Source organism: Sarcophilus harrisii, chromosome 1, assembly GCF_902635505.1.
Source record: "Sarcophilus harrisii chromosome 1, mSarHar1.11, whole genome shotgun sequence".
In the NCBI taxonomy this organism is placed as follows: domain Eukaryota; kingdom Metazoa; phylum Chordata; class Mammalia; order Dasyuromorphia; family Dasyuridae; genus Sarcophilus; species Sarcophilus harrisii.
Genome location: NC_045426.1, coordinates 459,960,177 through 459,973,922, shown reverse-complemented (window position 1 = coordinate 459,973,922; position 13,746 = coordinate 459,960,177). Strand labels below are relative to the sequence as shown.

The window sequence follows — 13,746 nt, the reverse complement described above, 5'->3', positions numbered from 1 at the left end:
AGTTAGCTTTGAGTCATTTACATAGAGAAGAGTTAATGAGATTTATATAGAGAAGAGCTAATGAGATCATCAAGAAATAAAGCATAGAGAGAAATAGGTAGAGGGAGAGACAGAGACAGGCATTCAGAGATACAGACAGACACACACACACATACACAGACAGAGACAGACAGACAGACAGACAGACACACACACACACACACACACACACAAAGAGACACACACAGAGGCAGAGAGAGAGAGAGAGAGAGAGACACAGAGAGACAGAGACAGAGAGAAAGAGAGAAAGGAGGAAGGGAGGGAGAGGGAGAGAAAATACCCCAAAGAGAAAAATGGTAAACCCTGAATGCAGATTGAAGCATACTTTTTTCTTATTTTATTTATACTGTTTTGTTTGTGTTTACTTTTGCAACATAACTAATATGGAAATATATTTTAGAATCAAATTCTTCATTTAGTCAGCTACCAAAGAGATTTTTCCTAAAGTATAGATCTAAAAGTAAGCACAACAATAGTTAGCATTTATACAGCACTAATTATGAGCCAATCATTGTGCAAAGTACTTTACAAATATTATCTCATTTGGTCCTCACAATAAGATCTGATTATATCACTTCCCTCCAACTCTTTTCAATAAATCCCTGGGCCTCTCTGTTACTTTCAGGATAAAATATAAATTGTTTGACTTCTAAAAACTTTCACAATGTGGCCTTTCTGATATGTTCAGTTTGCCTACTCTTTTTTTTTCTCTTTCACATGTTCTATGACTCAGAGACACAGGCCTCTTTCTGATCCTCAAACAGAATATTCCATCTCCCAAAGCTCTTCCTTTTCATTGGCTATCCCACATGTTTAGAATGCTTCTCCCTCCTCACCTCTTCCTCTTGCACACACCTTCAAGACTTAAAACCCTACCTTCTTCATGATGAGGTGTTTTCTTTTATCCTCAGCTATTTGTACCCTTCCTCTAAAATTACCTTCCATTTTCAAATAATTGGCCCATCAGGAAAACCAGAGTTCAAATCTAGCCTCAGATACTTACTAGCTGTATGACCACAAATAAGACATTTAAGTTCAATTTGCTTCAGTTTCTTCATCTGTAAAATGGGGATGAGAATACCTACCTCCTAAAGTTGTTTTGAGGAACAAATAAGATAGTATATGTAAAGCACTTAACATAGTGCCTGGGTGTAGTAACTACTAAATAAATGATAGTTATTATTATTCCATTATACATATTTTACATGTACATATTTTGCATGTTGTCTCCTCCATTAGAAAGTGAGTTTCCCTGGAAATTGGGTGAATGCTCCTCACTTGTGTAGTGGCTAAATAAAAGTTATGATATATGAATGTAATGGAATATTATTGTTCTATAAGAAACAATCAGCAGGCTGACTTTAGAAAGACCTATATGAACTGATGATAAGGAAAGTGAGTAGAATCAAGAAAACATTGTACACAGTAACAACAAGATTATGTGATGATAATTGCAATGGACTTGGCTCTTTTCAATAATGAGGTGATTCAGGGCAATTTCAAAAGATCTATAATGGAAAGTATCTACATCCAAAGAGAGAACTATGGAGATTGAATATGGATCAAAACATAGTATTTTCATGTTCTTTTGTTGTTGTTGTTGTTGTTTATTTGTTTTTTTCTCATTTTTTTCCCTTTTGATCTGATTTTTCTTGTGCAGCATCTAAACAAAATATGTTAAGAAGAATTGCATATGTTTAACCTATATTGGATTGCTTGCTGTTTAGGGGAGAGGGGAAAGGAGGAAGGAGGGAGAAAAATTTGGAACACAAGGTTTTGCAAAGGTGAATGTTGAAAATTATATTTGTATTTGTAAAAATAAGAAGCTATAAAAAATGGAAAAAATGAAAAAAGAAAGTGAGCTCCTTAAGGGCAGGGACTCTATTTTGTCTTCTTTTATATCCCAGTGCTTAGCACAATGCCTTACACATAGCAAACACTTAATATATGACAAGGACCTTCTCCCTAAAATACTGAAGCAACGGAAGAGAGAATGGGTGGATAATGTTGAGAGTAATTCAGATATAGAATTGGAGAAAAGAGGAAGCTCACAACATTTTTTTAAGTAAAGTATAAGACATATCCTCTGCTCAAAGAGAATTGGGATGAATCATTTTCTGGAGAGAAGAGAAAGTGTGAAATAGATACTTGTAAAAGAGCAATAGTGAATCAAGCAGGGAAAAATAAAAGGATCAGCTGTGGTAAAGGATCAGTGGTCATGTCTGATTCTTCAAGGCCCCATTTAGGTATATGTTTTTTTTTTTTGGGGGGGGGTATTTTTGTTTTTTAGTGAAGATACTGGAGTGATTTGCCATTTCATTTTCTAGTTCATTTTTACAGATGAGCAAACTGATGCAAACAAGATTAAATGATTTTTCCAGGGTCATATGCCAGTGTTTGAGACAGAATTTGAATTCAAGTCTTCCTAACTCCAGGCTCAGTGCTCTATTCCTTGTGTTACCTGTGCTGAAATTAGATGACATAAATTTGTAATAGACAAAATCAGTGGAAGATCATAGATTTAAAGTTTGAAGGGGCCTCAAATGTCATCCAGTCCAATCACCTTATTTTACAGATGAAGAATTGAGGCTAAGAAAGTTTAAATATTTGCCTAGGATTACAGAGCTACTAAATATTTTAGGGAGTATTCAAACTTGGGTCTTCTTAACTCCGATCCAACCTTCTAGCCATTTCTGAGGGCTCAAAGGATACCATAGAAAACGTCAAGCTGAAGTGAATAAAAGTGAGAAATTGGATAATGAGAAGGTGATGAAGAGAGGAATTTTTGTGTAGGTGACTTTTAAAAGAATTTGCTAGCAAAGGATGGCTCCTCTTTCCCAGCAGCCTGAGGAGCTGTGCCCCTGGCCCTACCTGCAATGTTATTTTAATTGCTTTGGAGGAAACGGTAGGAATAGATGTTCTGGACTTGACTGACTCATTATAAATCTGTTGTGAGAGGTCCAAAGCAACTGGTTATAGAGCATTTGATTTGCTCACCTTTTCTAGCCAGCCAGAATAGATCTGGCTTAGACTCTAGCTTCTACTGATGGCTAGATTATCGCCCTACTGGGTAGGGTGGACAGTCTGCAAAGCAGAGGGGAACGTCAAGAAGCATTCTTAGAGGATAAATGCCATGAACTCTGATATGTAGGTCATCTCTGCTTATAGAGCAGCTGTTCTTTCATCAATATAGACATCTCTGTGACCACCATCAGCTCAGATATCCATTTCTAACCAGGCCTCTCCTAGGTCATGAGTCCCTGGAGGTTCAGTTTGATATCCTATTAAGGCTACCTGGGATCAGTCCATTGGGTCAGGAATATTAGTAGCAAAATCCACTGATTATTGATGTAGTCACATCTAGTATTTGATAATCATGTCATGATCTTATATTATTTTTCATATTGATAAAAAGGTCCAGGATTCCAGCAAGCAGAATGAATATAATCAGATGCACATTCACTGGACTGCTGTTTTTTCTTCTTCTTCTTCATTTTATTCTACTGAGAATAGAAGGAAAACTTTGACTTTGGCTCTAATGTACAGCTTTAGTATTCTTTTTTTTTTTTGGCTGAGGCAATTGGGGTTAAGTGACTTGCCCAGGGTCACACCCTAGGAAGTATTAAGTGTCTGAGGCTGCATTTGAACTCAGTTCCTCCTGATTTCAGGGCCAGCACTCTATCCATTGCACCATCTAGCTGCCCCTAATATTAAATTAATAATACAGATATGAAAATAGTAGTCAGGATATTTATCTCTTTAATGAGATAACATATAAATCACTTTTAAAAACCTTAAGATTATATAAATGCTAGCTATTATTGTGATGATGATGATAATGATGATGATGGATGCATATGATGTTATCTGGTTTAAAGTTTCTACAAAATCTAAGTTTTTTCTAGAGTAAGCAAGATTTAACCTTGGGCTCAAGTCATAAAAACCCACAAAGTAGATCAGGAATTCAGGTGTCCTACATTTTCTAGGTAATAATAGAGGTCCTAGACCTCTATTCAGATTAGTTTATCTCATATGGCCCATATTACGATGGAGGCAAAACCTCCAGAAATATTTTACACATGCAGCCTCATTGCAGCAGAGGTCTTTCCCTTGTACTCAGGATTCTTCTTCAAAATGGAATTCCATACTGGTTCTTCATCCCCCCCCACCTTTTTATTACATTAATAAGTATTTATGGAATACAACAAGCATTTCCACAACATAGCACAATAAAAAAATGGTTGTACATGAAATTATGTACAACAAAATTAGCACGTAAATTTCCTTTTTTTTCCTCTTTTTCTACCCTACCCCATCATAGAAAGGGCTGCCATCACACAATATAGGTGTGTATGTTATATGTGTGTATATATAAAAAATTATATTATAAATTTATCAGCTCACTTTCCATATCTAGATAATGTCCTTCTCTATATGTTCTCTTTAATTAACTTGGGTGTTTATAATACTCAAAATAACTTATTTACCCAAATTTATTCTTTAATCAATATTGGTGTCACTGCCTACATCATCTGGTTCTGCTCATTCTGACCTTCATCACTTCAAGCTATTGAGGTTAGTGGATAGTACATTATTTTTGGATCAAATTTATATTTCCATTGGAGAAATCAAGTACCCCAACCCTAACCCACCCTTCTTTCTATTCACTGGAAGCCTGTCCAAGCAGCTAACACCAGACTGGATTTGGTATTTCCATTGTGACCTCCTCTTTCTGAGTACCCATGAGCATTTTCAATTCTTTTCCTGGGTTCTTACTCCTGTGTTCATTGACCCAGAAAGTTCAGCTACTGTTATGATAATGTGAGCTGGATCTGTGTTGAAGGAGGTAGGGGTGAAGAAAGAAATGTGTCAAGTGTGTGTGGGAACCAAAACCTTGATTTCAGGACAAAGAGAGAGGAATTAGAATTCAGGTTCTCCCCCAGGCCCCAATCCCCCTACCCCTTCACACTGAATAGAGACTCCACAGTTCAGAGTAAGAAATAGCCATAGCTATAGACCCATGGAAAGGCAGTCCACCCACCTATTGATTGTCTTTTTAAAGCTTCCAACACCAAAAGACAGACATGAAAAGAGTTGGAGTTGATGGGGGAAAAGGGAGGAAGTGAACAGAAGAATTTAACAGCAAGGGAATAAGTGTGTGTTTTCCTCCTCTCACATTCATTAGCGAGTGCCTCTCTCATGGATAAGAAACAGCCTTGTTCTCTGGTCTGGAGTCCTGCTGTCTCCCTGCCAACCCTGGTGTGTTTGTTAATTGGTCTCCATTTCTTTCTTCACTACAGGACAGTTTTCCTGCTCGCTTTGGAGGAGTCCATTTTGTCAATCAGCCCTGGTACATTCATGCCCTGTACACACTAATCAAACCATTCCTCAAAGACAAGACAAGGAAAAGGGTAATTTAAAAAAGATTTCAATGTGTATATGTCTTTAGGTATATGTCTTCATATAAACAGGAAATTTGGAGTGATTTCTGTCATGTCTTTTCTTTACTGTGTTCTCTCAAGCCCTGTTTTTTAATTGCTCTGTGTGATGGGTAATTTTGTGTAGCTACTGAATGTTAGAGCCTCAGCTGGATTTTGCAAATGGCCTGATTTAATCAATAATTCTGCAGAGCTGAGTTGTTTTCAGAGCCCTAGACAGAAACTGGGGAAATGTTGATGGCTTGTGAGGAGCAGATGCTTGTTTTCTTATAAAAGCTTATGAGAGAAAACTATGGGGCCAAACAGTTTCCTAATCATGGAATATTTTAAGGACTCCAGTTTTGTCTTGTAAATTTATTATCACTCCTAGGAATGTTTACAAGTTGGTTTACTCCTTTGCTCTTGGTTCCTGGCTCCTTCTCACAGACATTTCAAGTCCCTCACCATTCAATTTATAAACAAGATCTACAGAGGGAGGAAGTTATTTATTTATTTATTTATTTGTTTTTGGTCCAGAGCTATGATTTCAATGGTGGAAGGAACTTCTGATGTGGAAACTTCCTTCAGATGGTGCAAATGTGAATGGAGATTCATCTGTAAATTCTGTGACTGAGACCCTAAGAAATCAATTAATTACCCAGGATCAAACAACTATCATTTGTTTAAAGCAGGATATGAATTCAGATCCTCTTGACTCTAAGGACAGATCTCTGGCAATCACCAACTATCTACTAAGGACTTATGTGTCAATCACTGTATAAGGTCCTGAGATGCAAGAAACAACATAAAACATTCTCCACCATCAGCACAAAATGAAACAGTTCCCACCATCATGGCAAAATGAAACAGTTCCCACCATCATGGCAAAATGAAACAGTTCCCACCATCAGTACAAAATGAAACAGTTCCCACCATCACTGAGTTTATATTCTAAAGGGAAAGGCAACATATATACAAATGTATCCAAATAGGCACATACCACATACTTTGGAAGAAGGTACTAAAAACTGGGGAAACCAGGAAAAGTTTCCTAGAAAAAGTTATAGTTCAGTTGAGTAAATCAGGGATTCAACAAAATAGAGAAGAAGAAGATGCTAGACATGGGGATTATCTCAGTACAGATCTGTGGAGATAAGAGATAGGGTATCTTCGGCAAGCAACAGTAAGTAGACCAATATATGTCTGAGTAGGGATTGGGGGGTAAGGGGTAGGAGAAGAAGGCTGGAAAAGTGTGAAGAGCTAATGTTATAAGTAGCTTTATATCCCAAAAGAGTTTAGAGTTGATCCTTGAGGTAATAGGGAGCCACTAGAATTATAGGAAATGACTTAGGTAGACACGCTTTTAGAAAGTCTCTTTGGTAGTTATATAAAGGTTGGATTAAGTAGATCAGATAGAGTTAAATGATTGCAAAAGTGCAGCCAAGAGGTCAGGAGGTCCTGAAGAAGGTAAGTAACTTTTTTAGTAGAGACAAGGAAATATTTGAGAGATGTCACAGACACTGAAATGGGGCAACCATGAGGAGCCCAAGCTGACCCTATGATTATGAACCTACATAACTGGGAACATGGTGGTGTCCTCAATAGTAATAGGGAAGTGTGAAATAAGAATGGATTTAAAGAGAAAATAAAAAAAATAAAAACAACAACAACAATAATATTTATATAGGTTGCTTTGTACCAGGCATTATGCTAAAGATTTTAGAATTATTATCTCATTTGATTCTTACAAGAACTCTGCAAGAAAGTATCTTGCCCAGATTCATACTGCTAGTGAATGCCTGTGGCTGGATTTGAATTTAACTCTTTCTAGGCCTGGTGCGATATCCACTGCAATTGGTAATGCAAGACTGGAGATAAGAGAGAAAGACAAGGGCAGATCCGTGAATCATCATTATGTCAATAACTGAACTAACTGTATATGTTGAAATCACTAAAGCATCTGTAGAGTAGGTGCCGTTGTCATCCCCATTTTACAAATGAGGAACTAAAAGAGGTTAAATAACTTTCATGGAATCACATGGCCACGTGTCCAAGGTAGGATTTGCACCTAGATCTTCCTGTTTCCAAATCCAGTACTCAAATGTCACATGTACAATATCCAAATCAACAGGTTCAAAGGTTACAGGAAAGTCAATCAAGAGATCATTGAAGATTTGGAAAGGAGAAGTTCCAGTTGAATGAAGAGACAAAGACAGAAACACACAGACATAGAGATACAGATACACGAAGATAGATACAAAAAAAAAAAGAGAGAGAGACAGAGACAGAGACAGAGACAGAGATAGAGATACAAAGAAAAACAGACAGAGTTGAAGAATTACAGAGACAGAGACAGAATCAGAGAGAAACAGAGGCAGAGACAGAGAGAGACAAATACAGAGACAGAGACAGACAGACAGAGAGAAACAGCACCAGAGAGATAGAGAGACACTGGAGAAGGTTTAGAAGAGAGAGAGAGAAAAAAATAAATGGAGACAACTTCTGTGGATTTTCAAGGATTTAGCTAAGAAAGGTAGAAGAGGTATATTATAGTTCATCCTGATAGTGACATCTAGTGAGGGCTTTTTAAAGATGAAGGGAAATTGAGAAAGAACCAAAGAATAGGGAGAGACTAAACATCAAAGTAAATGGGGATGATACCGAGGGAACTCTATCTCAGAACAGTGTTTGCCCATGTTCTTTGGATTTACAGCTTCCCTTTTATTCAGACTTCCTAATCTCAGCTATTTAATACTTCCAAATGGGTAACACCTCATTTCTCAAGAAAATCTAGCCTACTGAATTTACATGCTTTTATACCCTCTATATGACCTTATTCCAGTGGAATTTCCCATTGAGGAGAAGCAATGTCATAAAGCTGGGAAGCTTACCTGTTGAAATTCTCTCCTTGCTTTGTGAATTATAAAAACCTCTGACCTTGGGCAGAGTAAACTTCCAAGACTCATGAGAGCTTGCTAATGGCGAGGAAGAAAATATTTGCCTCACCCAAGATCTATGGCCAGGAATCCTGGGCGGGTGGGGGGGGGGGAGGAGGGAGAGAACGGAGGGAAGAGAGAGAGAGAGAGAGAGAGAGAGAGAGAGAGAGAGATAAAGACAGAAAAGAGACAGAGACAGAGATGAAGACAGAAAGAGACAAAGAAAGAGAGCAGAGACAGTGAGACAAAGAAAGAGAGAGACAGAGAGAGACAGAGAGAGACAAGGAGAGAAGGAGGATGAGGAGAAAAAGAAGAACAAAAAGGAGAAGAAAGGAGGAAGATGAATAGGAGGAAGAAGAGGAAAAAGAGGAGGAGGAGAAGAGAGAACAGAGAAGAAGAAAGAAAGGGAGGGAGAGGGGTCAAAGAAGGAGACAGAGAGAAAGCATCTCTTCACCTTCACAGTCTATATAGAGTAGGGAACAGTTTCCAAGACAGAGAGATGATTATTTCCTGCCTTTCCTTCATTTCTGGATGATTTTTTCCCATGGAGTTACTCATTGCTCCCAATAGGTTCATGTGTTTTGTGAGACAACGAGACAGGCAGTAATATCCTCTTCTGGTCTGAGATTAGAGCTATTGTTATAAGCTCCATCTTCCTTCCCTTTATATCTAAAGACCAGGACAACTCTCCTCTCACATTATCTTATTTCTTAAATGCCTCTCTCTCTCTCTTATCTCATAAAGGGACCCCAGAGGTTGCCTCATATGGTACAGTTTACTCTTGGGTTCAATATTGCTAGAAAGAGGAAGCCTTTGAAACTCCAACCTCCACACACTTGTGTGACTGTGTGGGTGTTACAGTATAGTTGTGCTCATCTGAAGGTGTCAGTCCAGAAGAATTTATTAAGCATTTACTATGTGATAGTTACAGTTACACACAGTCCTTTTCCTAAAGAAACACATATTCTAATAGAGGAAACATATAAATAATAAGGACATGATTCTGGAGATTTGGAAAAGAGCAGTTTCAATTGGAGATGTTGGAAGCCAAGCTGAATAGGGTCTAGAAGAGAGGGAGAGGAGAAAAAATGGAGGCACTTAGTGTAGATGGCTCCTAGATGTAGATGTAGTGTGTATGTACACATACCTATTCATGTGCACACTACATTTCAATGCCTATGCATATATGAACCTTCTATGTATCATGTATGTGTTTATATACATGTGTAATCTCAGAAGGAATACACTAGACATGAAAGGAACAAGGAAAGTTATCTTGCAGAAAGTAGAATTTGGAATCTTGAAGGAAGCCAGGGAAATCAGGAGGCAGAGGTAAGGTACATCATGCATATTTGTAGTAGGAGGTAAGGAAGTGAGAAGGAATCTAATTTGATATACAAATTGTGTTGGGAGTAAGCCTAAGATTTTTTCACCTCCTTAGAGAGATTCCTAATTTTAAATTACAAATATATATGGATAATTATTAATATGGACTACACAGAAAGCTGTTAATCTCAGGCTGACTTACACCTTCATTTAGCTCTAGCAATATCAGTCAATGGTTCTCAGGAAAAACAAATTAATTTTAGTATTAGCCCCAAAAGTTATTTAGGAAAATAAATAGCATAATTTTTTCAAAAGTCAGGAATTACCAAACCACTTATTTCAATTAGTTCAGCAAATATTAACCAAATGCCTACTACATGCCAAGTGCCATGCCAGACACTGTTAGTTACATGAAAGTAGGATAAGACAAGATGTCTGCCTTCGAGAGGATTGCAGTTTCAGTAGAAAACAGTTCAATTGTTTTTCAGTCATGTCCAACTTTTTGAGGTTTTCTTGCCAAAATTTACTGATGTAGTTTGCCATTTTCTTCTCTTTTACAAGTAAGGAAACTAAGGCAACTAGGGATCAGTAACTTGTCTAGGGTCACACAGAAGGAGGTGTTTGAAGCCTGATTTGAACTCAGAAAAATAAATCTTCTTGACTTCAGCCTCACACTCTATTGCACTATCTAGCTGCCCAGAGGACACAGAGCATATGATTGGGAAAATAATGAAAGACTGAATATGATAAATAACTAAATTTTGTGGTATAGACTAACATACTATTAGAATTCAAAGAAAGGACATCATACAAGTGAAAGAAAACTGTTAAAAGAGAGAAGTGTAGCTCTGTCACAACCTGGCTAGCCTTACATAAAATGGTTACCTTTTCCAGGTTTCAGTTTCTCCATTGATAAATGTGATAATTGGGCTAAATTATCTGAAAAAGAGTTCCATTTTCTAAATCTATGATCCTCTGATCTTGGTGGGATGGAGTGGGGTGACAAAGCCTCAGTCAGTCAGTAAGCATTTGTTAAGCTCCTACTATATACCAGGCACTGTGCTAGGTGTTAGTAATATAAGGAATCAGTTCACAGTCTAATGGGGAAGACAGTTAAGAAATCAACCATGTACAGGGGCAGTTAGTTGGTGTAGTGGATAGAGCACCAGCCCTGAGGTCAGGAGGACCTGAGTTCAAATATGATTTCAGACATTTAACATTGCCTGGCTGTGTGACCCTGGGCAAGTCATTTAATCCTAATTGCCTCGGGGGGTGGGGGGGAAACAACTCTGTACAAACAAGATCTATACAGGACAAATTTAAAACAAGTAACAGAAGGCTTCCTATAGAAGGTGGGATTTTACTTAGGACTTGAAAGAAGCTAGGAGACAGAGCAGAGACAAAGCAGTCCAGAAAAGGAAAACAGCTAGTGAAAAACTGAGAGTAGAAAGATTGGAGATAGGTCTTATAGGACAGATAGGAATAGATTAAGTATGGAGAAGGGAAACAGAAGCAGGGGGGTAGCATTACCATTGTGAGAGAAATATAAAGGAAAGCTGGAAAGATGGTATGTGCTGTACTTTTGGATTATCTGTTATCCTTATCACTCTACTTTCCTATTACATCAGATAATTACCAATTGATCATATCTGGTTCAGGTCCAATAATATCAGATCTGTCATTTTTTCAGGATTTCTCCCCATTCCCTTTCCTAAGCAAAAAAAAAAAAAAAAAATACATTTTTATTCTGAAACACAAATAGTAACACTTTCCCCCAAAAGACACTTACATTGACCATGTATTTAAATGTCATCTCCAAAATATAACCTGGAAGGTGACCATGTTGGTGGAATGAAAGGGAATTAACTTTTATTCACAAAGATGATTGATTATACAAAGTAAAAGTGTTTAGCCTAGGAAAAAAAGAGCACTCTGGAGAGATCTGAGTGGTAAATTCAAGTGCCTGAAGGGCTATCACATAAAAGGAGAATTATACTTGTGCTCCTTAGTCCCAGAAGGAAGAACTAAGAGCTCTGAGTAATACTGATATGGAAGTATATTTGGCTTTGATGTCAGAAATTTGTGGACTCCATCCTAATACTCAGTGCTACCCAAAGGTAAAATGGATTGTATAAGGGAGTAGTGGTAAGGGAGTAGTAGGTTTTTCCCTCACAGGTCATCAAAACAAAGTCTAGATGATTATTTTTCAGATATTTTGGAGGAAGAATTCTTGTTCAGAGACAGTGTCCTCTCATGTTCCTTCTCATTCTGAGATCCTGTTCTGTGCATCATATGGATAATGCTTTATACTGCATCACCATATCTTTCTCTGTTCTTGCAATGCTTTTTCTCTTCTTACCTCTGCTTCTTGCAATCCATTGTTTCTTTGATGAGTCAATTTAAACCTCACCTTCTGTAAGATGTCTTTTCTAGTCTGCCCCCCAAACTGCCCCCGTCCATCCATTTACTTTATAATCTCTGTCCTGCTATGATGACCTTACTTTTGCATTGTGTGTGTATTATTCCTATTTAAGTTAATTTACCTGAGGGTAGGATTATTTTTTGCCTTTGTATTTTTATGTTTAACACTGTTCTAGTACAAAGACTTTGCCCCCTCAAGCAATTTGATTTTATTTCTGAAATTCATTGTAGACTCTTAATATATGCATGTTGTTTTTCAGTTATATGTTTCAGGGTTTTTTCTATTATGTTTTTCCCTCTAGATCTTTCTCCATGGCAACAATTTGAACAGCCTCCACCAACTAATACACCCTGAATTCCTGCCCTCTGAATTTGGAGGGACCCTCCCGCCCTATGACATGGGAACTTGGGCTCGGACATTACTCGGTCCTGACTACAGTGATGAGAATGACTATACTCACACTTCCTATAACGCAATGCATGTGAAACATACATCTTCCAACCTAGAGAGAGAGTGCTCACCCAAGCCGATGAAAAGGTGAGAAATGCTTATCAGTGCTCTCCAGAAAGTGGACATTGTGATCGGATCCTACTGTGCATTAAGCTATTGATGGCCATGATGTGAATAGAACAGGAATAAAATCGAATGATAATAATAGATAATTTTGTAGAGGGGAAAGCAAAGGGTCCTTTATTCACAAGTGTGATTATTGCCTTTGTATGACAGCAGCTAAGGAGCAGAAGCTCAGCAGCAGTTTAATTACTTCCCTGATTATGAGAGAGGGCTTTAATGCACAAACAAGATGAAATTTGTCAGGCCTCTGAGATAGACTGAATGGAAAAACAACCCATCAGGAATCTAGTTCCTTTCTTTGACTAGAATGCTGTTTACCAGAAGTTTGAGTTTTACAACTGATAGCTAAAATAATGTATGTTGGCTCAGTTGCCCAGGAGGGCTTTTTCTACTGTTCCTAGAATAGACCCATAAATAGATTCATTCCAGAGGTTGATAGCTGACATCTCAAAGAAAAGTTCCAGTCACACTAACTATAAATTGAGTTGCTTAATCCTACTGTGATGGCACTGAGTTCACAATGAAAACACCCACTGTTTTGTGTTGATCAGATGTATATTTATTTTCCATCTTAATTCCCATCATTTTGGCTGGGTTGCCCCTCAAGCCTTCCATCACTCAGGTGCTGCTTCCTACCTAATATCTGAAATATTCCAGTGGAATCTGGAGGAGAGACTGAGATTGATGAATCTGTGCAACTTTGCCTCACTTAAATGAGCAAGTTCATGAGCAGTCAAGACATCACCCATTAGGTGATTGGTGCTCTTTGAGAAGGATGGATAATAAATAACATAATTAAAATTACAACTTTCTACCCATTCTAGATAACTTTGAGCAAAATTTCATTAGTCCTTAGTTTTTTCTGACCTTCTAAGTTTCAAGGAAATAAAAAGTAGGTACATTAATTGGGAAAAGGCACAATTTGCCCTTCCCTTGCTTATTTCTGATAGCTTTTCTCTCTCTTTTTTTTTTTTTTTTTTTTTTTTTTTTTTTTTTTTTTTTTTTTTTTTGCCAGGAAGGCCCTTGCATTTAA

General features: G+C 37.6%; 1 protein-coding gene across 1 annotated transcript in view; it reads left to right on the top strand.

Moving 5' to 3' along the window:
- CLVS1 (clavesin 1) overlaps positions 1-13,746 on the top strand; it is a 200,032-nt gene that overhangs the window by 173,364 nt on the left and 12,922 nt on the right. The window contains exons 4-5 of the mRNA XM_031946360.1: positions 5,340-5,450; positions 12,442-12,677. Coding sequence (XP_031802220.1) covers positions 5,340-5,450; positions 12,442-12,677 — 347 coding nt within the window. The remainder of the gene's footprint in view (positions 1-5,339; positions 5,451-12,441; positions 12,678-13,746) is intronic.